The following is a 26,843-nucleotide window of genomic DNA, read 5'->3' on the forward strand; positions in this document are numbered from 1 at the left end:
ATTGTCTGGATTTTTCTCATTTTGTCTCTCATAGTTGAGGTCTACCTATGATGCCAATTACAGGTCTCTCTCATCTTTTTAAGTGGGAGAACTTGCACAATTGGTGGCTGACTAAATACTTTTTTGCCCCACTGTATATCAATGCTTACGTGGAAATTATAATGCCTTGAGGTCAGTTTAATGTAACATACTCTCTCACACTGAGCTTTGTAAACCACAGGCTTTTTTTGGCTGGAAATGAGGAAAAACTGGAAAATGTGACATTGAGCCTTAAGCTGGCCACACACTGTAAGATTTTTCTTGTCAGCTCTGTGGGTTGAGCAAGAGAAATCTTTTTATGTACCTACCCACGCTAAACAGCATGGATGTGTAGCGCCCCTCTAGTTAGCCAGGCAGAGCTAGCTAGTTGGGGGGTTTTTTTGAGCACCAGCCTGGGTATGAATCAGTCTTGGTGTGAGTCCACCAGGTCATCTTAGGTCAGGGCTGAGGGCTCTGCAGATGAGTTCCCTGATACCTCCCCCTGCTCTAGAAATGTGAGAAGGCAGTGGGCAGGGATGAGGAGGAGCTGATCTGCATACTCAGGGGACTTGGCATGGGGCCAGGGCAGTCTTTAAGTGTGATTGTGCCTACTCAGCAGTAGGAGAGTTCAGATGGAAGATGGAGTGTGAGAGGCTGAGATGCAGGAGCCTGGGAGGGGTCCCAGTGAGAAGGGGCTTACCTGCAGGCTGGATCTGGAAAGGAGGATCACTTAACCATATTGGTCCCCCAGAGAAAGGACCAGTTGTAGAGCCAGGGAAGGAGCCAGCCCAACAGAAGGCCTGAAGGCAGTCATCTACCCAACAAGCCTGTAGGAAAGGAATAGTGAGTAATCCTTCACCCACTGGGCCAGACAAGGGGAGAGGGCATTCTGGTGGGAAACCTGACTAGCCCCCATCTGGAACTGCTGATTTAAAAGTGGATCATTCTGGGACCCCTTGCCCAAGGATTACCTCAGGCAGCAGGATGAGAAGAAGATTCATCTGGGGTCTGGGGTGGTACACCAGGAGGGATGGAGAGCTCTTCAAGAGGAGATTTTGCTGCTAGGACTTAGTTACTAAGGAGTTTGTCCTTTTGTTCATAGTTTCCTTGGGCATCCCATACACTCCTCAATCCCATCAAGGTTCTAAACCCCTTTAATAAAACCACAAAACCAAGCTCAAGGACTATATACTGTCTCCAGTGTGCAAGGTCTGAAGAAAATGCGTGTTGCCTGGCTGTGTAGGACCATAGGGTGACCCAAAACTCAGCAACTCCTAAGGGGGTAGTGCTATAAAAGGATGAATCTCACCTGCCAACTAATCTGCCTGCAACCAGGCAGATGTCAGCCTTCTGAACCACTAATGGGAGGACAAAGATAGATATTAGATGTAATGGGTGTCAATTTGTTTTTCAGGTGTAATTCTTTAGTCTTTTATTTTGCCCTAGTGAATAAAAATGTCAGTCTTACAGAGAAAATAAAATGCAAGTATTGTAATATGGCCTATTACCCCAATACCATACACTAGATCCTCCATTTTCAACCAGGGTCCTATGGAACCCTGTGGTTCCTCCAGAGCTTGCTAGGGGCTTTCTTGAGCTGTGGCTCACTGACCTCCTATTTGATGGTACCTGGGTTATCGCCATTTGGCAAAGTTAGCGCAAAAGCCCAATAATCTTACCAGTTGTCTGTAAGGGTGGCACCACTTAACATTCTTCCTACTAGCCACCATTGTAAGAGGCATTTTTCCCACTGGCCACCAACAAATTGGTTTTGAAAAGGGTTCCTGCAAATTATTTTAAGGGTTCCTCATGGGTAAAAAAGGTTATAAAAAGGCTGATCTAGATCTTTATATACCGTATGGTAAGTAATATTGACTTGTTTCTTATTTGTATAATACGATTATGCAAGTAATTCAGATAAACAGTAACATTATTCCGATTTTTTACTTTTACTTCACTAAAAACAATTGTATGTCTTAAAAAAACATGCCCATCTTGTAAGTAGAAGATTAAACCATTCAACTGTTAAAGCGGAGTTCCAGTGAAAATGAAAAAAAAATAAAACTCAGCAGCTACAAAAACTGTAGCTGCTGACTTTTAAAAAACTGACACTTACCTGTCCCTCGATCTTCCCTGCAGCCCATTTCACCAGCCACCCTGTGTTCCCGGCACCTTCAGTGAGGGCGCCCGGCATGTGCGAGTAGCACTGCGCATTGTGAATGGTCCCATAGTCATCTGGGACATGTCACATGTCCCAAAAGACTACAGGGAGGGAGGACAACTTCCACTTCCAATCGCCTAGGCGATCGCAGTGGATGTGGGAGCGGGTACCTGTTAATTTCGGGTACCCGCTCCCTAAAGGTGCCAATCCGTAACGGGGAGCGGGGGACCAGTCCTTAAAGCGGAATTTCCCCTTTTGGTTGGAGCTCCACTTTAACTAGAAGTTTTATGGAACAGGATCCTTTAGTTCTATAATTTTTTATATGATTTTGTTTGTACAAATTGTATGTATATGTCATAATATCTACTCTAGGACAGAGGAATAAATATGAAATGTTAACAGAATATTTACTTATTTTAAAAATGGAATAAAATCGCCAACACATGTTATCCATTTATGTTTTTCCCAATGGCCTTTAACACAATCCAGTCCATGTTTCATTCTATAATCAGCACTTGATAGTCCTGGGTTCATCTGGTCCCCAGACTCCATGCTTTGTTTTGCACACAGCCCATCACCTGCATCCCTGTACATTACTAGGCTGTGCTGCTCCGAGAGTCAGAATGCCAGCAGTTTGTACTGACTGAGAGATGCTGCAGACACAAGGCATCCAACCCCACATGCACACAGACTAGCTCCACACACCCATCTGCACAGAACATACAGGCGTCTTTAGGTGAGTAGAACCTTTATATCACTACAGCCTATGAATGATAAAAGATGCTTACTACTTTACTGCACAGCTGCTGGTGTCATTTTCAGGAAAATGAATATTTATGACTTGATAACGCACATTAAACCACTGATCAGATTGTGTGTGGTTATAATTAATATTTACTGTGGATATGTTTTCACATCCTTGTTTGGTGTATTTTTAAAATGACGTTAAATGAAAAAAATAGATATATGTAAGACATATATTTTACAACAAGGTGCATGTGTGTCTATAGATTCTGATTTGCTCTAGGGACTTCAAGGTTCAATAAGTCTCAATGAAAGGAAATTTAAAGTGGAAGAAGCTATAGCTTGATGCTGGAGCGGACTTACAATGCTGTATCTTTCACAAGCACTCCTTTGTCTGTGTAGTATACACATTCAGTACAAAATCTGTTTTTGAATAAATTTAAATGAAGAAAAAGCAAATCATGTGTAATTTTAGGGTTATGTACCATTGCTCAAATGTGCGTGCTATTCCTTCATTTTCTTAGACACAATATATTAAATGCATAGAAAGCACTGTCTTTATTTTGAACTGAATCTATACAAAGCACTGAGAAACCTATTGATGTCAATCAGCATCTCTCTGTTGTTTTAGTGACAAAACGCACATGGTGACAGGCACGCAGATTAACCATGTTCTTTTCTATTAAAAATCTCTGTATGTGGATGTAAAAAAATAACCTATCACAACACAATGATCATACATCATGTTATATCCCGTGTACTAACATGACCAAAGTAATACATCATGATACAATTTAAATATATGGTGGCCTAGAGAAAACTGCACATTGTAAAAGTAAAGTCATCCAATTAATATTATAATTGCTGGGGAAAACAATAATTTACTAGAAAGAAAAAAAAATTAAAAAAATATATATATATATATATATATATATATATATATACATATACACACACACACATACATATACTGGGATTTTATCTCAGAAAATAGATGCTGGAACTCAACCACGACCCCCCAAATCCCCCACACATCCTCCAAACTGCATTAAATAGTGTGTGGTCAAATTTCACTAACAGTGTGAGGGTGTTAAAGGGGCATTAAGTACCTGAAGTGCATTAGTGATGGAGTGCAGAGTTCAGGGGGGGTTACACACAAAGTGCAGAGTTCAGGGGTGCGCTGCATACAGAGTGCAGAGTTTAGGGTGCGCTACACACAGAGTGCAGAGTTCAGCCTTCTTCCACAGCTGCTTACCTCTGCATCCCTCATCCACATCTCACTTTCACCCCTCTTCAGCTCTGACCTCTACATGCAACCCCCTTTCACTGCCCCATCTACCCCATTACTTTTGTTGCTGTATTAAGCTGAAGCACCCGGTCAGCTCTAGTATCTCGCCACACACTGTAGGTGGCTCCACTTCTATCACTTGTAGGGAGATCATCCAGTGGAGGTGTCAGCATCTGCACTCCACTCTGGGCACCTGCATCTCCCTTGTCCCCATCCTGCACCCAATGGAAGCCACTAAGTAGATCAGATCTGTGGGAGCTGTTGGGAGAGAAGCTGTCACTTGTGAATACAGAAACTGGGATTCTGTGTTTACAAGTGATAATGGTGAGCAGAGAGCAGAGGGCCTGAGCCAGAAGTGGTGGAACTGAGTTTCACCAAGTTTCAGCTAAAAATAATATATATATATATATATATATATATATATATATATATATATATATATATATAGATATATCTATATCTATAGATATATATATATAGATAGATAGATAGATATCTATAGATATATATATATATAGATATATATATAGATAGACATATATATATATATATATATATATATATATATATATATATATATATATATATTGAAACATCTTGTATAAATTAAAAGAATTTCTTGGGGACCCTAAATTCACCACTAGTGTCCCCATTGGAAGATTTCCCCTCTATCACTTTTTTGGGGACAACCCAAAATTTGGGATTTTCTTTTACTTTCACTTTCAGTGATAATGGTAGACAGGACAAATAGAGAGGATGACTCTCCCTAACCGAGGCACAGACAGCAAAAAAAAAATTTAAAGGTGTTCTAATCTCTCTGCACTTTATCCAAAAGGGAAAAAAAGTTTTGCCTTATGTTGTACTTTATTGAGAGCTTGATAAAATGAAAAAGCATGTGTCGCTGCTAAAGCTACTTTTTAATCTGATATGAATCAGATTAAGATGCTACTGCTTTATGTAAATCCAGTAAATTATGAAAAAAATACCGCATACAGCGTTAAGTCATCTAGTACGTGAAGTATGCTATTTAAAACAAATTGTGTATTTTCACTGCTGCCCTCATATCCACATGAAATGACCCTCTGTCTGCCCTATGGTTATTTAATTTTTTTTTTTTTGGCATGGTTTCATGTCCCCTGTGGCAGTCCTCAGCTTTCCATGTTGGTTTGACAGTATTTTGCCTATTAGGCCTTTAAATGGCCAGAATTCAGAAACAAAGTACACAGTAGACTTTAATGGAATCAGCCACTAAATCGGGGATAATCACATTTCTAATAAGATTTTCCAAACCCTTTGCAAATCTAACCCAAGTAGATTCATCCATTGTGGACCACTCATCTGCTGCTTCTACTCCTGTTTTTACTGTTTTTCTCGCTACCCACTTTTTTCCCATGTGCATCAGCCAATGCCATTATGATTGCTTTTCAGGTTGGTGTGTACTAGCACATACTTGTCCCTGCTGGAGCAAACACAAGTACTCAGGGATTGCCTTTTGTGTTATCAAATAATACTAGTAATACTAGACACCTGAGTCTGGTTGCCTATTGCAAAATAGAGTTTGGTTGTCAGGTGCATAACCTGGCCTAGTTTGGTGATATTTCATAGCAGGGGCAGACTGACCATTTGGAAACTCGGGCACTGCCTGAGGGCCCAGGGTCAGTAGAGGGACCCATGAGATGCCCCTGGTACCTTTTTCATAGGCTTTTTTGAGTTTGGGCAAGGACACAGGGGCCCCATGAGTTGTCAGTCCACCCATTTCATAGCTGATCCTGGTTTTGAGTGAAATCTGTCTGCCTTATCTTTTAATATGAACAATATTTCTCTATCCCTGTCTTGATGTGTGACTAGTGGATTTTATAGTTCTGACCCAAATTCTCATCTGATTTTTCTTTTGACACTGCTGTCAACCAGATGGCCTAATCCTTGACTCATCTACTGTCTGCCTTTTATTTTAGCATGAACAATATTCCTCTATCCCTGTCTTGATGTGTGACTAGTGGACTTCATAGTTCTGACCCAACTTCTTATCTGATTTATCCCTTGACACTGCTGTCAACCAGATGACCTAATCCTTGACTATCTACTGTCTTCCTTTTAGGCATTGACCTTGGCCCTTGTACTGTAGATACTGTTAGCTTTAACATAAAAACTTGAGGGAACCAAGAGTACAACATAATCAAATAAACCTTCCATGAAAGGAGGCGGCTGAAGGTGAAGAGTACTGCAGCACTAGTCATAAGGAAGTGGCTGATCTTGACATAATAACCACTCTAAGGATTACAGTAATGATGTCAGCAAATTCATTCAACTCAGTAGATATTAAGAGTACAGAAGATATTAAAAATATAGTTACAGTTCATAAACTCAAAAGCAGATTAGATTTAAAAAAACAGAAAACAAAATAAAATATATGTAGACTTTACATAGCTACATCTAATTCCTTTCCTCTAAAATGTCATAGGAATTTCATGTCAAACCTATAGACTGAAAAATTCACAATAATTTCTGTCTATGGCTTGTAAATGCAACGAATCACTGAATTTATAATTAATAAGTAGGTAGCCGAAGAAGGGGAAGTCACAGGTTATAAAATCCTCTCATTGACCTTCCACGTCTGCTTCCAGTCCATAAACTGTTTAGACATTTCCCCATGGTCCTGAATAAGGTAATCTTCAAAAAAATTAAAATACATACATGAAAATACATAAATTGACAAAGAAATTCCTAGCACATACAGTAGTTTTGTACTGTGCCACTGATAAATTGTAGCAATAGGCATGTGATAACACACATAATTCACCCAATCCCATATTCAATATACAGCATATTATATGGTCACCTATTTGTGAACATCACACCTGACCATATAGCCAAAAGCATCATAATTATGGTGTTCAGGAGTTTCAGCGAATGGTACTGTTTTGAGCTTCCAAATGTATGACAACAGTTTGGGGAAGATGCTTTTGTCCCAGCATGATGGTGTCTCTGTGTCTGTGGACAAACCAGCTCAATAAAGACATGGTTTGTTGAGTTAATTATGGGGGGACTTGTGTGGCTTAACTGGAATGCCAATTGTGAGCCAGGTCTTTTTATCCAACATCAGTACCTCAATTCACAAATGTTCTTTTGGCTGAATCAGAGCAAATCCCCATAGACACATATCAAAATCTTGTGGAAAACTTTCCCAGAAGAGTGTAGGCTGTAAAAAGTGCAAATCGGAAGCCAACCTCTCACTAATACCTATTCTTTTACAATGAGATGCCCCTTAAGCTGTGATGGGCACAAACCTTTGGCCATATCATGTATCTAGTAAATCATTAAAGTGTTTTAGTGTTTCTGAAGTCTAATTTATTTTTTCAATTAAAGTAGCAAACATGTTATACTCACTAGCTCTGGGCAATGCTATTACACAGAGCAGCCTCGATTCCCATCTTCTTGGATCCCCCGCTGGCGATCTTGGCTCCCCCTCTTTTTTGTGTGTCCCCATAGCAAGCCATTTGCTATGGGGGCACACGGTGTCTGCTCACTCCCGAGCAGTGGAGCTGTGCGTCTGTGGAGCTGATCCATAGACACATACAGCAGGACTTAGCCCTGCCCCCACTGTGTGAAGAGAGAGAGAGGGGAGAAGAGATGCAGCCGTGCACAGAACTGGATCTCTTCTCTTTCTTCCCCCTCACACAATGAAGGGGGAGGCCCCGAGAAATACAAAATGTTTTGAAGCTTATTGAAAGGAATGCATTAAGGTAAAAAAAATGTTTAGCTTTAGTATCACTTTAAGTAAAAATAACGGACATTATTTTGCTTGGCTCCTCTACTTTGTAGTGTTGTCATTTTGTTTTTCATTATACTTAGTGACTATGTTGTTGTATTAGGAAAAAATACAATACATTGCAGACATTTATCTTTCTCTACTCTTATTTGTTAGAGGAACTCATGTGATGATGTGCATGTACAAGGGAATCTGATTATCTGTTTCTGAAAAAATGTGACATTTCTAAAGGAGCTGTAATCCTTTTTGTTGGGACACCTGTCTCTTCCAGATTTGGACCAAAGTCATAGCACATAAAGTGGAATAGCCATGCCCTTTCCCCAACATCATTAAATTATGTGAAGCCTCCTGTATAGTTCTGGGAACAGAATTTCAATGCGCTACTGTGCCCATGTGAAATGCAGTAGAAAGGTTCCTAACATTTTTTAAAAATGCAGCTGAACAGAACTTCATGGTGTTTTGGCACACCCAAAACTACGCAGCATTTTCCGATGCATGGGGGCACCATTAACAGCAGCCCCATGCATCTGCTAAAGAACAACGTGGTTTGCCTGTGGGTCTGCAAACGCATTCCTGGACCAGCTACAGTGTGAACCTAGCCTTAGCTGCTGCATAATTTATTATTCAGTTTCTTAAGCTAGGTTTACACTATAGCGGGTCTAGAAACACTTGTTAATTGCATGCAAAACATGCTGCTCTTTTTCAGATGCACAAGGTTACCATTAACTCTTAATGCTACCCCGGCACAATTTCGGGTGCATGAAATTGCATAGTGCAAAAGCACCATGTGGTTCTGAGTGCCCGCATTTTTTAAAAGGGGTAAGGGTCCTTTTCCCCCACATTTCCACAGGTACAACAACCCATTCAAATGAATGGGCTGCTGTGCTCACACAAACACTTCACCACCCACACAATTGTGAACTTAGCCTTACTGTAGCTTACACTAATCAAACACAGCTGTCATGCCCTGCCATGCCCCAGCGGCCACTGACATCTTCATCCCTGCGGCTCCCAGGTATTGATCCCTAGCCATTTCCGTCGGCCGAGCAGGGATGATATCACTCTCACGTGTGTGTGTATAGTGGCATACAAGCAGCTATCCAGGGGCGGACTGACCATTTGGGAACTCAGGCACTGCCCGAGGGCCCGGGGTCATAAGGGGGCCCCATGAGATGCCCCTGGTACCTTTCAAATGCTTTTTTGGTTGTGGTTTGAATGTGGGCAAGGATACAGGGGCCCCATGATCCCCTATTGCCCGGGGGCCCCATGAGTTGTCAGTCTGCCCCTGCAGCTGTCTAACTTTATTGCACAAGAGACATAGCATGTCTCTTCTGCATTAAAATCCTGCCTGCTTGAAGTTTCTTTTAAAAGATAAAGTTTCACTATCATGTGTTTGCAATATTGTAACATTTACATTTCATTCGATTGTAACATTTTATACTTGTAAAGCCACTGACAAGTAGCTAAAAATGCTAACAGCATAGAATAGCAGACAGAGAAAATTGTATGTATGAGTCTTAATCAATTTAGTTTAGTTCCCCCGGTGGTTAAATTGATTGGGCCTCATGTATCAAAGCAGTACTAAGAATTGTCAGTATTTATCCATAGTCACCATCAGATTTAAAATGTCAGTGTCCAGCTGTCATTTTATAGAACATGTTTAAATTTGATGGGTGGCTGAAGAACAGCACTGGTACTGACAGTTTGACGTATGAGACCCATTATTTCTTAGTAGCTTCAGAAAAATATAACAAATAGTGTGGTGACCATTTACAAACTGTAGTAGCCAATAGAAAACATTCATATTTAGCATTTCATCACATTGGAGCAGCCAGGAAAATGAAAGATAACCCAACAAACATACTGGTGAAATTGGCTTTACCCTAAATTTGCAGCCTGAAAAAATATTTTTTTAGCCTTGAGTATAGTTGGAAATGGTTAAAAATCAAAATAACCCAACTGTTGTGACCACTTACAGGAGATTTTCCCGTATTTAAATGAGTACTTACCTAAAGTGGTAGTTCAGTCAAAAACTATACTTAAATCTACTTCCAACTCCCAGTCTAAGCCTATTGTATCTACCCTGTGAAAGGAAAGGTCTGTATACTTACCTTTTTAGCTACTGTCAGGTCACATGACTGGCTCCCAGCACTTGCTCAAGTGTAGAGGAGGGACAGTCAACAATGAATACCCCATAGTAAGCCTATGGGTAATGTCATTGCCAAGGTTCTGCAGCCATTGTTGGTGATCTCTCCTTGTCACTGAAGCCAGCACTGGGACCCAATCATGTGACCAGACTGGAGTGCCCTCAGCATAGTTAAGTATATAGATCTTTTGTTTACAGAGTAGAATATACTTAGAATGGGGGTGGCAGTAGATTTATGTATAGGATGGATCCAATGAAGCCGCATAGCTATGCAGACCCGCTGATATTGGAATGAATGGCAGTCTTAGCCTGGGCTCCCACCAGGCCATGCCCTCAACACGTTTCACTATGCAGTTCTGAAAAGATGTGCAGCTTCATGGGATCCATCCTTTGCTTAATGGGTTAGTTTATCTTAAACAAAAAACTGCCTGTGCAGGTAAAGGGTGTCTGCAGATAAAACAAACTGTGCACCTCTGACTGAAGTTGAATAATGCCCTTGCTATAGTTGTAGGCCATTTTTGTATCTCTGAAAGCCTGACTGGAATCCTCCCAGGACGTTGCTAGGACATTGCTAAGTGAGGCCTAGCCATTACTACTCACCTTCACCATCACAGGAGTGAGCTTTTTCTCTGATGCAGTCCTTATCACGTGCTCATTTTCTCCCCTGATGCAGTAGCTCCAAGCTGAGCGTTTGAGAGCTCACTCCTGTGCTGGTGGAGGTGAGCAGTAACGACAAGGTCTCTCATTTCGGGAGTATTCCAGTCAGGCTTCGTGAGATATGCAGCAACCACACAGGATGGAGAGTGGGGAAGGTGTCCAGTAAATATGTTACATTTGCCAACCCCTTTCTTTCCTGAATGAACACAAGTGATCGATACCAATCACTCACTGTGTTCATTCATAACTGAAGCATAGTAAAATGTTTTGTTTTTTTAGGGGGCCCTGTCAGGTTGGCTGTATGGGGCCCCATGGTTTCTAACAGCAGCCCTGCTAAGCAGCACACATTATCCATTACCGTTTCAGAGATTCTAGTTAGTGTTTGACCAAACTTCCACTTTAAATGAGCATTACTTATATGATTACTTGCTTAAATGAGTGGAACAGCCATCCCTTAGACAAGAAGACAACAATAGAGAACAGACACGGGTTCTTATTCTTCCCCATGTTGCTAAAGCATGCTTGTTTGCATGGACAGATTGTCCCAATTGGACAGATTTCTCTTCACTTCCTTCCCTTATGACAATTGGTCACCAGGACCAGAAGAGAGGGGAAAGCAACCTAACATCATCATAGAGAGCAGAAAATCAAAATGTAGTATCTATATCTAACCATTACCTACTCAATCCGAAACTAAAAAAAAAGTTTGGCTGGAGTTAGGCTTTAAAGTGTATTTGACTGGGACAGGGGCATTAAACTGTAAGATCCCTCTGAACCAAGTGGTTCAATGTTTCCTAGAAAGCTACGCAGAAAAAAATGGCAGCTCTATATATCAATGAGCAGAATAAGTAATTGTTCATTGATTGTTGGGATCTCCTTCAATTGGAATACTGCACTTTGACTTATTAGACTGCACATTCTGCTTTGGTTTCTAAGATTTATCGTACTATTTTTTTTTTCTTTTTTCTTCAATATATGCCAGGAAAGCACCAGTATTTTTAGATGTGCCATTCTAACTTTAGGAAATTAATTTGGATCATGTTTTTTTTTTCCTTCTGCTCTTCCTCTGCTCACACATACTCAGTAATACCACAGTGGGGAATTGTGAGTCAAGACATCTTCCACAGTAACAGCACTATTTTCAGCTTGCCTCTGTTTTATTCAATATTAACACTAGTGTTATGCTGGCTGCTTTAAATAGGCATGCATGTTGACAAAAAATATTTTAGGCTACTGACAATCTTGCTGTAGCTGCTCAAACTAATATTATTGTGTACATAATCAGTATTACAGCAAGTATAAACTCAAAGGTACTTAATTCATTAAATTGTATATATATGATGGTAAGGTTCCATTCACACCAGCTGCACTGGGATTGCACTGGGCAACCTAGCTCAGTGCAATCCAAATGCAAAACACAACAAAAACAAAAAAGGAAACAAAAAAGGCGCATTGGCCCCACCAGGGGCCATTCACATATAAGCAGATTGGATGCAGTTTAACCGCTTTGCCACCGCCCTATAGCAAAAATACTGCTACAGGGTGGCAGGGCTGCGCAAAATCACATATATATATATATATATATATATATATATATAAAAGTGATTTTGCATTTCCGGGTAGGGGGCATGCGTGTCCTACCTGTGCCACCATTGGCTGCCTCGGATGTCAATCTCCGGGTCCTGGCTGGTGATTCCCTACCGGCCGAGCAGGGGCGGACTGACCATTTGGAAACTCGGGCACTGCCCAAGGGCCCGAGGTCAGTAGGGGGCCCCATGAGATGCCCCCGGTACCTTTTATATAGGCTTTTTTGAGTTTGGGCAAAGACAGAGGGGCCCCATGATCTCCTATTGCCCGGGGGCCCCATGAGTTGTCAGTCCGCCCCTGTCACCGAGTATCACTGATGGGGGAGAAACCTGTATGTAAACAATACAGATCTCTCCCCTGTCAGCTCCTGCTCATTGCTTTGTATTGTTCTGCATAGCAGAACAATACAAAGCAGAGCAATACAAAGCAATGTGCTAACACAGTGAAACACAGCGGACAGTAAAAAAGCACACAGTTAACTTAACCCTTTGATCGCCCCAGATGATAACCCCTTCCTGCCCAGTGCCATTAGTACAGTGTCATTGCTTTTTATTAGCACTGATCACTGTATTAATGTCTCTGTGGATGTCAGTGAGTCAGTCCCCCCCGCCCCCCCAGTGTCAGAATGCCTGCCGCAGTCACACTATAAGTCGCTGAGCGCTGCCATTATTAGTTTTTAAAAAATTAAAAATTCCAGTATATATAACACCATTTGTAGATGCTATAACGTTCATGTAAACCAATTAATTTACACATATTGGGATTTTTCTTTAGCAAATACATTTTGGCCTAAATTCATGATGAAATTTGATTTTTTAAATTCTTTTACTGGACATGTTTAATAGCAAAAAGTCAAAAATATAGTTTTTTTCTCAAAATTATTAGGTTTTTTTTGCTTATAGCCCAAAAAATAACAAATGCACAGGCAATCAAATACCACCAAAAGAAAGGGGGAAAAAAGGACATAAATTTAATCTGGGTGCAGCGTTGCATGACTGCGCAGTTGTCAGTTAGAGTAACAGAGCGCCATATCGCAAAAAATGGCCTGGTCAGGAAGGGGGGTAAATCCTTTGGAGGGCAAGTGGTTAAACCGCATCCAATCTGTATGGCATGTGAAATAACATTGCTTCCTATGATGCCTGTTCACATATGTCTGGTGCACTGGCAGTGCAGATTCAGAGTGGTTTTAAAATTAGTCATGTCCGATTTCTGAGCAATGCGGTGCTGTTCAGGTGCGGATTACAGGCTATTGACTTCTATGGGAGCCATTTCTAAACCGCATATGTGTGAACAGGATAAGATCCTGAGCTAATCCTGTCTTGAACCTGATGTAAACCTGATGTGAACCGCTGAACAACTACTGTATCAATTAGCTGTGAATTAGCACAGTGGCTAAATGGTTAGCACTTCCGCCTGGCAGTACTAGGGTCATCGGTTCAAATCCCAACCATGGTACCACCTGCCTGGAGTTTGCATGTTCTCCCTGTGCATGCGTGGGTTTCCTCCGGGTACTCTGGTTTCCTCTCACACTTCAAAGACATGCTGGTAGGTGAATTGTCTCCTGTCTAAATTGGCCCTAGTATGTATATATGTATGAATATGAGTTAGAGCTTTAGATTGTATGCCCCTTGAGGGTTAGGGACTGATGTGAATGTACAAAATATATGTAAAAGCGCTGCATAAATTGATGGCGCTATATAAGTACCTGAAATAAATAAATCTGAGCTTCAATCCACACCACACATGTGTCAATCAGCTCTTACATATAACCAGTGAAGTGACTGGTCTCAGGTGATACACAGAGATGAATCAAATCTTCCTACATAAGTTGTACCTGTTTATCTACAGCTGCCTGTCCCCTACATACATTCAAAGTGCTGAATTTGCCAAGGATCTCACAGCTCTGAAAAGTAGGGGGTGGGGAGCTGCAGTTACACACTGTACAAAAGCTCTGAGACCTGATTGGAGGGAAGAGACACACCCCCCTCCACACAGCTCACAGAAACAGGGCTGAGGCTGTCAATTTGATGGAAATCCTTCCCCTGTCACCATGTTTCTGTTGGTGTCAGAGGTGATGCATGGCAGCAGAGAGAAATGACACTTAGTGCTCTTAATTGAGACAAGTACACACTATAGAGGGATATGCTTTGTTCACATTTCATGTCTGAGGTTTACAACTACTTTAAATTGTTACTTTATGAATCATTTTTAAATTACTTTGTTTTTTTCCCAAATAATTAGGAATTTAAGGCATATAAGTAGATACAATGTAGATATATCCTATCATTTCCTATACAGATTGTTACATATCTGTGCTGAACAGAATGTTATAAAGGTCAAACCACAAGATCAATGTTATTGCATCTTCCTCCAGAAATAGATCCACCTTGACAATTCCTAAGGTCGTGGCTTCTAATCATTTAAAATAAGATTGCAAGGAATAAGTGAGTGACTGCTGAAACAATACCATATTATTAAAAACAAATTATGGTTACAGCTATCTATCACCTAGATTTCAGTAAAGAGCCATTGTTGCCATTGCTGTATATTCTGCACTACATGGCTTCATGCACACTGCTGCCTAAAAACTCAGCATTTTTAGGCCTACCTATTTTTTTTTTTTGACTGATCTATATGCACCCCAATGTTTTTAATGTGCCTGTACAGATTGAAAACATTTTAAAAAATACAGAGATCAGAGTTGTCAGTCAGTAATGTATATGCAAATAACCACGCAAAATGTTAATTTGTAGAGAATAAAAATTCCATTTTGAGAGCTAGCATTTATTTTACTTATGTACGCCCATATACACAAATATGTGCAAAATAAAGACATTTTAGCCAAAATACTGATGTTTGAACATCAGTACAGTGTGCAACTACCTTATCTATTGGGCATAAGAAGGCAGATGTCCTAATGGTACTGAAATTACCATCATTCTATGCACACCAGCTGAATTTGTAACCACATGTACTGAGAGAGCACCCGTACTAACTTCTGAAATGTGAGAGTGGATTGACTGGGTCTCGTGTCTACAGAGTTGTTGAACCTTTAAATTATTTGTGTAAGCGGAGAGCTATCAGCACATGAGTTCAAAGAAATGCAGTTTTCCCATTCTGTTATGAGATTTCTAGTTGTATATAATATAAAATAAGTGCCCAAGACATCCAGTTATACTCCTAATTGAAAGGGCCATTCAACCTAAAAAGTTATATTTTTGTGATAGGTGGATAAGTCCCTCCAGCTGTTGCCGATAGGACTTGCAGTTTTGCAACAGCTGGAGGGCCTCCAGTTTGACACCCCTCATGTAGTATATGATATAATAAAATATCAGCAGTGGTTACTGTCAAAGAACATACTCATGTCGAAATGATCTGTAGGTCTAGAGATAAAGATAGGTGATGTTACATAAACTGTAAAAGTTTAGCTTGGTCCCAGCCTTCCCACCTCCAAGGAGGTTGCCCATCTCTAGGGCATCCAATAAGAGGCAGGCCCCAACAGTGCTCAGTAGTTCCTCCTGCCGACCTCCTGTGTTAGAGGGTGAGATTTTTGCAGAAGTTTTATATAAGTAACAGAGTTACTTTAATAACGCTTTGTGCAAATTGCACCCCAGGAACTTACATATCCATGTATTTGTTCCATTCATTTAATATGGAAGTTAAAGTAAATACAGGACTTGAGACAATAAAGATCTTTCGTGCACTCTGCTCCCTGTGTATTACTACACATTTCATGTCTTGCTCTTCTTCTCGTTCTTAGAAGTTCCTGTCTCAATTATTTTCCTTTTGAAAGCTGCTTTTTGCTTGTAGTTTAAATACTTATGTAAATGGATGCAACAAATCTGAACATGAAAGATGTATTTACATATCCAATGCATATGAGTTCCCTAAGGGTCCTTTCACAAGTGCATTACGTTTTTTTTTCTTCAGTTCTGTCACATTTTTTCAAAGAAAAAACGGATGAGTTTACATCCGTTTTTTCATCTGTTTTTTCATGTTTTTCATCCGTTTACATTGCATTTGTCATCCGTTTACATTGGTTTACATCCATTTACATCTGTTTTTCATGAGTTTACATCTGTTTTCATCTATTTATATCCATTTTTGATCCGTTTACATCCATTGACATCTGTTTTTCGTCTATTCCATTTTTTTTTTTGCTGAAGAAAAATAGGGTTTTCTTCCGTTCAAAAAAACGGATGTGGACATTAACGGATGCAAAAAGATGTTCATCTGTTTATATCTGCAAGTCTATAGAAATAAATGGGGGTCTTTTTTTCATCCATAAACGGACAGATGGAAAAGGGACATATGGAATACACGTGTGAAAGGGGCCTAAGCCACAATCACCATGAGGGCCTATGTGCAAGATCATAAATTGGGCCCGGAACAAGACCGAGCCTTTCCACATTTCAGCCACCTACATGTGTACACTTTTTGAGATACATTTTGAGATACATATTTTCAGTAATAATGCTGAATGGTGGGCATGGTCAAATTGTGTAAGGGTACTAAAGGGGCATGGATTAACATAATCTGAGTCTAGCAGACACATAGAGCACTCAGTCCCATCTTTTTTTTTATTAAACTTTTCCAGCACTTATGTTTTTTAACCTACCTTAAAGCATAACTAAAGGAAATAGTTTTCTTTTTAATTGGGATAGAGTGAAGAGGGATTGGTACACCTGCCAAGTTTTTATTGCTGTCTGTTCTCCCATTATAGAGATTCACCCTCTCTCTTTGTCCTGTTTACCGTCAACATCAAACTTTAAGTAAAAGAAAATCCCACATTTTGGGCTGCCCCCAAAACAGCAATAAGAGGGAACTCTTCCAACAGAAACATTAGTTCTGTTGGCCCTAGTGACAACCAGGGATTCCCTCACTTTGCCTTTTCCTCAGTTTTCCCTTTAGTTCTGCTTTAAAGAAGAACCTCATAAACAAGCCAGTGACTACTTCTGCAACCAGCAACTGTTAAGACAATAAAGAAATTGGTTAAAAAGTATTGGTGGTCAGTGATCGGGTGTAAAAATATCCCCCCAGCATGAGTGGTCAGTGATTAACTATAAAAATCCCCCATTCCCCCCCAGCATTGGTGGTTGATAGCAGGCTAGAACAATAACCCCGCACCGTTGGTCCTGGCTGGAATAAACACCACCCCTAGCATTGCAGCATTGGTGGTTAGTGGCTGGCTGGAACAATAACTCCCAGCCCTAGGTGGTTAGTGGCTGGCTTAAACAATAACCTTCCAGCATTGGTAGTAATTGGATGGCTGGGCTATAGCACCCCAAGCATTGTAGCACTGGTTTGTAGTGGATGACTGGAAAAATAATCCCCATCCTCAACATTGGTGGATAGTAGCTAGCTGGAAGGCACCCTTTACTTAGGCAAAAAAATACTACTTACCTATCCTACATCTCACATAGCCCATGCATTGGAAACTGTATGTTTTTAACCTACCTTAAAGTATAACTAAAGGCAAAACTTTTTTTTTTAATTGGGATAGAGTGAAGAGGCATTAGTACATCTGCTGGGTTTGTATTGCTGTCTGTTCTCCCATTATAGAGATTCAGCCTTACTCTTTGTCCTGTTGAAGTAAAAGAAAATCCAACATTTTGGGCTGTCCCCAAAACAGCAATAAGAGGGAACTCTTCCAACAGGAACATTAGTTCTAGTGGCCCTAGTGATAACCAGGGACTCCCTCACTTTGCCTTTGCATCAGTGTTCCCTTTAGTTTTCCCATAGCCCATGCATTGGATACTGTGGGGTTTATTTACTAAAGCTGGAGAGTCCAAAATCAGACTCCCTTCTGCATAGAAACCAATCAGCTTCTAACATCAGCTTGTTCAATGAAGCTTTGGCAATGAAACCTGGAAGCTGATTGGTTTCTATGCAGAAGGGAGTCTGATTTTGGACTCTCCAGCTTTAGTAAATAAACCCCTGTGTGACCCAGAACAAAGTGTTCCCTGTCCCTAGGAACAAGCTTGCTGAATTAATACATGGACAAAGAGGAATTAATTGGCCATGACACTTCACATAGTAGCCACAACATGTGAGCCCATCTTTACCAGGTACAGTGAACAAACAGCACAGGGAATAGAACTACACTAATACCTAGTTAAAACAACAAAAACATTTGAAAGCGTACAAAACCTTTAAAATGTTTTAAGTTAGATTTGTCTTATCATGAGCACTTCATTGGTTATTTTGTCAATTAAATCCCATGCCATATGCAAAATACTGACAATAAACTTCATCATTTTTAGAGGTAATCTATTGAAAGACAAAGATATTAAATGACATATTTAACCATACACAAGTATGTGTCTTGGTCAGCTGTGTCTAGCACTCAATAATCATTACTAGGTTTGCTACCTAAATAACAGTGCTTAATGTCTCTTTACTCTCTGGCTTTGCTGTAAGGTACTAAATAAAATGACATTGATAAATTACTCTTACTTATTGAAATTTGACAAGGGAAGAGGTGTTGTGGGCTGGTTCTTTGGTTCCTGTCTGCGGCACACCACTGATTTCAACAAATGTCAGAAGGCATCATGCTTCAGAGGAGCCAGACCCAGTTATCGACCCTGGCTTCAGCCTTTCACTTTCAAATGCCTTTGATCTGTTTCATTCTGTCAAGATCACTCTCCACAATTACATGCAAGAGGTCTGCATTTAAGCAGGCAAAATCACCTTGCCTATCTTTGCTGCATTAGTTGCCATGACATCAGCATAATAGCACAGCAGAATTTATCAATACGTTGTAGAAATGTATAGGTGTTTAGATAGTCATTAACTAAAAGAGATGTCATACAACAACTATATGTGAAAAAAACGACACAAAAAAGTGCATTGCTCCATGCAAATTGGAGCAGAAGGTCCATTAGTGAGTGCCCTCTCTATACATGAGCACATTTTCTCCACACAAAGATTTGGTGCATATGCCGACTATTTGTTCTTTTGATATTTTTGCCTATTTTTATATTAGTATGTAGCAATCACAGCCCTCCCAGCATAAAGGAATGTATACATCCATAGGGAATAGGAAGCATGCAGGGATATTTCTAAAGGACTTGTCGTATAATTTGCCATACATCCTTGTAATGTTCAACCAAAATTCACTAGAAAATATTCACACTACACATAAAACACATTTTCATGTACATTTGCCCAACACTCACCATATGTAATTTCCAATATTCACACTATTATAGGTTGTCACAGGAAACACCCAAATCCTCCACTTCTTTGTTGCTACTCTGTTCTAGTCAATAGAGATGCTGAAGAGCCCAATGCCTTTCAGCACCAGGAACTGGTGCTTAGGGAGGGGTACCCCCAATGTTAGGTATTCCCTCTTAAAGCATATGTTGAGATTACTGGTGCATTTTGCCTGGTTAGGTGTATTATTATTAGGCATTTTTGTTATTTTATCCACAGAACTAATGTACAATGATGAATTAGTAGTAATTACACTATTGAATTTTTATGTCATCCAGCAGTGCTTAGTATTTTGTTTTGCTTGAATGTGAATGGCTTGTTTGAGCAGCAACCATATGTCTAATAGTTCATTTGGAAGGTGTGAAGTTTCCATACTATTGTCCCATTGAAATCATACCATATATGTGGAATGGGGGGGCATAGTAACTCCATTTCTCCATTTACTGGGGTTTATTTACTAAAGTGCAAAATCAGGTGCACTTTTGCATAGAGACCAATCAGCTTCCAGGCTTTATTGCCAAAGCTTAATTGAACAAGCTGAAGTTAGAAGCACAGCTCCACCAGTTTTAGTAAAACTCCCCCACAGAGTCAGCAAAGGCCCTGCATAGCATCCATGATCCACTGATCGTGGGTGCAATGCTTTCCAGGCTTCCAGGCAGCTGCAGCACTAACATGTTACATGTTACACCCTGAATAATGTGTAACATGTTAGAAAACTTATCCTTTAACAAAGATAGTCCTATAAGATTATATGTGTATTTAAAGTGATTCTAAAAGTAGTATTTAAAAAAAACAGAGCAGCCCAATCCTTTTTTTTGGGTTCCCCACTGGCAGTCCTCGCTCCTCACCCTACCGAGTGTCCATAATAGCAAGCCTCTTGCTATGGGGGCACTCAAGCTCTCTCCCGAGCTGTGCTCCTGTAAAAAAACATTATCCATTCCCACACAAACATGGCTCAGTCCTGCCCCACCTCCCACTCTCTCCTCATTGGCTCACTAGCTGTGATTGACAGCATTAAGAGTGAATGGCTCCTGCTGCTGTGTGAGCCAATGAGGAGAGGGAGACCCGGTAGAGCAGCGGCTGTCATGCACATCGCTGGATCTAGAATCAGACACAGGTAAGTATAAGTGGGGCTGGGGGGGAGTTGCACTCAGAAGGTTTTTTACATTAATGCATAGAATGCATTACGGTAAAAAAAATCATCTGCCTTTACAACCAACTTATGGCATGTTATATACCTGAAAAGATTGCTACTGGGTGCGACCATCTTGCAAATGATGTCAGCAGCCCCAGCAGACTCCAAGCTGTCACTTAAGTGACACTCTATGGTATTCCCTATTTCTCCATCCACAGAAGCTATATTAAAGCTTAAAGATGGGCAGAGGACCTTGGCCAGCACAAAGAGTAATTAGATACTCTCAGAAGAAGTGGCGACTATGATGTGCCAGTAGGGAGGGTAGCTGTGCTAGGAAACTGGCTAGTCAAATTTTATAGCAAGTTCAAAGGCAAAGTGCAATACATTAACTATAATTCATGGAAAGGAAAAGCATTGAAAGTAAGCATTTAAAATATTTGATTTTTCTGTGCTTTTATCAGCAATATTTTTATGTTAGTGACAGGGTTTCTTTAGGACTTAATATTGATGTGGGTTTATTACACTTTTATTTAAGCAAAAAATAGAGTATATTCCTATATCTGTATCACACAAATCTTTACATAGTTTGCTTTTTAATTACCACCCCCTCAGAGTAAACATTAAAAAAAAAAACTGTAGGAGGGAAAAATATAGATAGTATATTTCTCTCCTATGACTACTGGGGGGAGTTTGATCTTTTTGCCGACAGAGAAGAGTCAGCACTCCAGAAATCATGAGAAAATGCTACTACTTGTTCCCCCTACAGATCTTTTTTTAAAAGTTCAAAGGCGAAGTGCAATATATTAAATGTAATTTATGGAAAGGAAAAACATTGAAAATAAGCATTTAAAATACATGATTTTTCTATGCTTTTATGTTTTTAGGTTAGTGACAAGGTTTCTTTAGGATTTCATGTTCATGTGGTTTTATTACACTTTTATTTAGAAAAAAATAGAGTATATTCCTATATATGTATCCAGGGCTGCTATTAGAAACCACGGGGCCCCTTACAGTCAACCTCACAGGACCCCACAAACCATGAACACAGTGAGTGATGGGTACTGATCACTCATGTTCATTCAGGAAAGGAATGGGCTGGTAAATTGCTGGAACTGATCCCCTGTATATTTCTCTCTGCAGCAGCTGAAAGCCAGTGGAGAGGGGGAGAGGAGAAGAAGCCGGATTTCAGCTGCTGCAGAGAGAGCCATACAGGGGATCGGTTGCAGTAATTGCCCCTCGCAGTGCCCCTCACAATCTCTGCCCATGTCCAATTCACCCAGCTGCCTGGGCCCCCCTGCTGGTGTGGGCCCCATACAGCCGGACTGGTGTTACCCCCTTATCCACAGCCCTTTCTGTATCACACAAACCTTTGCATAGTTTGCTTTTTAAAAACCACCCCCACAGAGTAAACGTTAAACTAAAAAATATAGATAGTATATTTATCTCTCCTATGACTTCTGGGGGGTTTGATCCTTCTGCCAACAGGGAAGAGTCAGCACTCCAGAGGTGACAAGAAAATGCTATAGTAACTACTTGTTCAGATCTTTTTTTTCAAGTTTTTTACTCTGTGTTTCAGCAAGATGGAGGGATTTAAAAAGTGAACCTTACATTTATTAGCTCTAACCGCTTCTTTAAAAAATTGAAAGTAAACATGGCAAGGTTCCTGCATGTGACTTTTTTTCTTCCTGAGCACCCTAGGGCAAATCCCAGGAATTCAATAGGCAATTATCAACTTTCAGCTCCAAAGACAAACCTCCAGTGCTCTATCACCTTCCCTATCCTCACCCCCCATGCAGTCCAAAACTCTATTAGATAGAATTTCCTGACTGTAGACTTAAACAATAAATGTTATCACTTAAACTACAGCTTTTCTGCTTTTACCAGTGACTAACACAGCACAACATTCTAATTGTGTACGCATGGGAAAAGGAAGAACTTTACCATTGACTTGTGGTTGGCAATCACTTAGACGTTGTGTGAACTGAATTAAAATTGAAAGGCCTTGTTCCTTTGGGCTACCATTCTTTTCTTACAAATTGATGAACTGTGCAAGTAAATCAATTTCAGCATGTTAATGCCTTTATTTTGTAACATGTTGCAGAGTACAATAATGTGCAGTAACCAACATCAACAATTTTTCAAATTCAACTTAAACAAAGAAATGAAAACCTTCCTACGCGCTTTCAATAATTTAGAGCAGGGGTCCTCAAGCTTTCTAAACAACGGGCCATGCCACTGTCCTCCAGACCTTAAAGGGACCTGGACTGTGGCTAGTGGAGTGTAAAATGCCTTGGCATCAGTGGTCAGTGGGAGTAAACAATACCCTGGTGCTGGTGAACAGTAAGAGTAAAAAAAATAACAGTAGTTAGTGAGAGGAGGAATAAGGTCCCATATTGTTGGCATCAGTGGGAGGAATAGTTATCAATTGTTGGTGTCAGTAGAAGAAATAGTGCCCCATAGTTGGTGTCAGGGCAGGAACAGTGCTCCATTGTTGGTGATAGTTGAAGGAATAGCAATCTATCATTGGTGTTAATGAGAGAAATAACTTCCCATCATTGGTGCCAGTGAAAGGAGTAGTACCCCATCATTGGTGCCAGTAGGAGGAACAGCCCCCCATTGGTGGTGTCAGTGGGTGGAATAGCACCTCATCATTGATGTTAATGGGAGGAATATTACCCCATCTTTGGTGTCAATAAGAGGAACAGTAATAGTTTTCCATCACTGGTGCCAGTGGGAAGATTATTGCCCCAATTTTGATGCCATTGGGAGGAATAATTCCCTAATGTTGGTGTCAGTGGGTGGAATAGTGCCCCATCTTTGGTGCCCGTGGAAGGAATAATTCCCCATCTTGATATCAGTGGGTGCAATAGTGCCCCATTGTTGATACCAGTTGGAGGAATAGCACCTCATCATTGGTGTTAATGGGAGGAATAATACCCTATCATTTGTGTCATTAAGAAGAACAGTACTCCATTATTGGTGTCAGTGGAAGTAATGGGAATAGGGTCAGTCAAGTAGAGGGCTGCATCCAGCCTGCGGGACACATTTTAGGGACCATGGCTTTACAGAGTCACTGTTGTAAACTGTTCCCTGTCACTAGCAACAACTCTGTTATTGTAATACAAATAGCATAAAATATAGCCCAAATGCCTATGTACAATATGTATATTATTTGGAAAAAAAAACAAAGGAACTTAGAATTGTTGGTATAGAAACCATATTTCATGTGTCATTTTTCTTATGTTGGAGGAAACACATACAAGCAACACCTCATTGTTTGGTACAAGCATCACCCTTTTTATTTCTTTTCTACAGCAGGTAGGCCTGTGAACTGTAGTTCCTAATCTACCTCTCTGCTAAATCATCAGATATGAGATTATATCTGCACCTGAGTAAGTCATTTATTGAGTAAATGGTGGTACCAGAATAATTCATAAAACTTCATCTGGTTTGATCAAGAACAGAGGCTTGGAGTGTTCTACTTTATATGCTCAGACTTTAAACCCCACTGTGTAAAGAACTGATTAAAACTAAATACTTGTATACTGGAACTCAATGCTGAATAAGATGTGCATTTGCCAAGTGAGCAGTTTACCATCATGGACGCAGAAGCTGTGTTCAACAAGTGCTGACAGATGTGATGTATGGTTGTTGTTATTTAGGTGCCTGCCAATTATACCTTTATCTGAACCTTGTTCTTGAACAGCAGATATTGATCAGCACTGCAGTGCGGATAATGTAGCTGAATGCGCTCCTTATGCCAGACAAGACAGACCACTTGTGAGCTGGCTTTTTTTGTAGATCCTCTAAGTGCAATTGTTTGCTGACAAAACAATTTTGTTCTTTGTCTCCAGAGACTGGCACGATAGACCAGGAGATCCAATCATACAATACCCCAGGCTTCAGTGGATGCCTTTCTAGAGTTCAGTTCAACCTTATCGCACCGTTGAAATTGGCCTTAAGATCGAGAAATAATTCCCAGGTGCAAGTCGTGGGAGAACTAGTGGAATCGAACTGTGGTGCATCCCCTCTTACTATCCCACAAATGGAATCAGTTAATAATCCTTGGCATATAAACCCAGGTAACTATAAGCTCTGATTATTTTGTTTCCTTTGGGAAAAATTCTATGTCAACATTTTGGATTTAGATGTTAAAAGGCTTGGTAGTGCACTGAGTACAAAAGTAAAATCAAGGCTTAGAGAATGACAGGGACCTTTCTAAACATTCAGCACATTAGTACAAGAGCTGCTGTTAGTACAAGCTATTATTAATACAGTAGCCTATTTTTATATGTGAAAAGATAATTTACTAATTTGCATTTTGAAAATTTAATTCTTTATTTTTAAAAATCAGAGTACATTAATTGCCATCTAAGGACAGGTATATGTTGGTTTTTTGTCTGTTCCTAAGGCTGGCAAGGCAAGTAGTGTTACCAGTCTCTTATGGAGTATTTTTTTTTTGGGGGGGGGGTAAAAAGTTTACAAGGAATGTGCAGTATATTTATGTTCTATATTTGTATGCATATTCATTTTCTTTCTTTAATATGACTAGGACCAGGGGCAGACTGACCATTTGGAAACTCAGGCACTGCCTGAGGGCATGGGGTCAGTAGGGGGCCCCATGAGATGCCACTGGTAAGTTTTTCATAGGCTTTTTTGAGTTTGGGCAAGGACACAGGGGCCCCATGATCCCCTATTGCCCAGGGGCCCCATGAATTGTTAGTCCGCCCCTGACTAGGACTAAAAATTAAAAGGCAAATAGCTACTATGTTCCTTTCTTAGATAACTCGTGGTGCTCTAAGAATCCTTTTTCATGTATAGCATCTTTATTTGTATAACAAAGAGTGTATACTTAAAATTAAAAAAATAAATATACAAAACTTTAAAAAAATATCACCAGCTTCATAAAATGTAAATACAATGAATTTAAAACCATTTCTATTTAAAAAAATGTCCCACGCTTGCCATAACCCCATTTTACTTTATTTTTTTTTCATATATCCCAGAGAGGCCACTTTCCATCATTATTCCTAGAGCGAGTTAGAAAATCAGAAAAATCTAAATGAACTGATGTGTGTCATCACTATTTTTTCTTTATACCAGCCTTTGAAAACCAATGACAAACTAATTTCATGTATAGAGTAAAATTTGACACAAACATGAACACAGCTGTTAGTGTAATGGTAGGTTTCTTTGGTATATCTATGCATCAAACCTAAAAGAAGGATCGTCGGCTAAAAAAGGAACAGTGGGATTTGGGTACAAAAGGGAGACTGCTCCCCCTGATACATGTAGGAACAGTCTTTCTCTACACTGTCTTGATGCTGATTCCAAGCATTAACTACTAAATTTGCTGCCAGCGTGTAAATAAGATATTGACCTACATTTAATGTCTTAATTTCAGACTGTAAACTGATTTAACAGTTAAATATACCACATTTTACTTGATATATCATTTAAAGGAGTTAATTTCTCCATAAAGAAAAAAGAACTTTCCGTTTATAATGCCTTGGCAGGAGAAAGCGAATGTTTCCTTTTTGGCAGGCTGCCAACATAGCCATTTTCTTTGTTAATTAGGCACAGTAAATTAACTCGTTGTGATTTGATTTTTATATTCTTGAACAGTGATTGACTGGGTAGTGAGATTTGTTACAGAATGGCTTCTTTCTACAAGAGTATTTTTATGTATACTTGTGACCTACAGCCACTAATAGCCATGTTTAACTAAAAGGTATTCTGTACAGCTAAATATTTCATATTATTTGTCCATCTATTTATTGGGATTCTTTGGAAGCAGTCTATAATGAAGAACCTTCACAGCAGTCTGAGTACTGAATGGTCTTACTGTGCAGATTTTATTTAAAACAAGCAAATAGACGGAACTGAATTTCAATATTATCTATTCAGAAAGAAAAACAGGCTTAGAGCCACTTCACAGGGCTTCAAATATTACTTTATTTCCATTAATAATAAAAGTAATAATAATAATAATAAAAAAAAATGTTTAGCAAAATAATATTTTTATGCCAAGCAATAGCAATATTGCTCCCCTACCTCATACTACCCTTTCAGTTTTCAAACAGAAGACAGTAATTTTTATATGAATACCTAAATGTGGTGTCC

At 39.9% G+C, this 26,843-nt stretch overlaps 1 protein-coding gene across 1 annotated transcript in view; it reads left to right on the forward strand.

Annotated features, from left to right (window-relative positions):
* CNTNAP2 (contactin associated protein 2) overlaps window positions 1–26,843 on the forward strand; it is a 2,186,758-nt gene that overhangs the window by 2,119,689 nt on the left and 40,226 nt on the right. Inside the window, exon 22 of the mRNA XM_089687345.1 lies at window positions 24,575–24,802. Within this exon, the coding sequence (XP_089543471.1) occupies window positions 24,575–24,802 (228 nt within the window). The remainder of the gene's footprint in view (window positions 1–24,574; window positions 24,803–26,843) is intronic.

The sequence above is a fragment of the Staurois parvus genome, unplaced genomic scaffold, assembly GCF_062004578.1.
Source record: "Staurois parvus isolate SC_StPar_1 unplaced genomic scaffold, SC_StPar_1.0 ptg000020l, whole genome shotgun sequence".
In the NCBI taxonomy this organism is placed as follows: Eukaryota; Metazoa; Chordata; class Amphibia; order Anura; family Ranidae; genus Staurois; species Staurois parvus.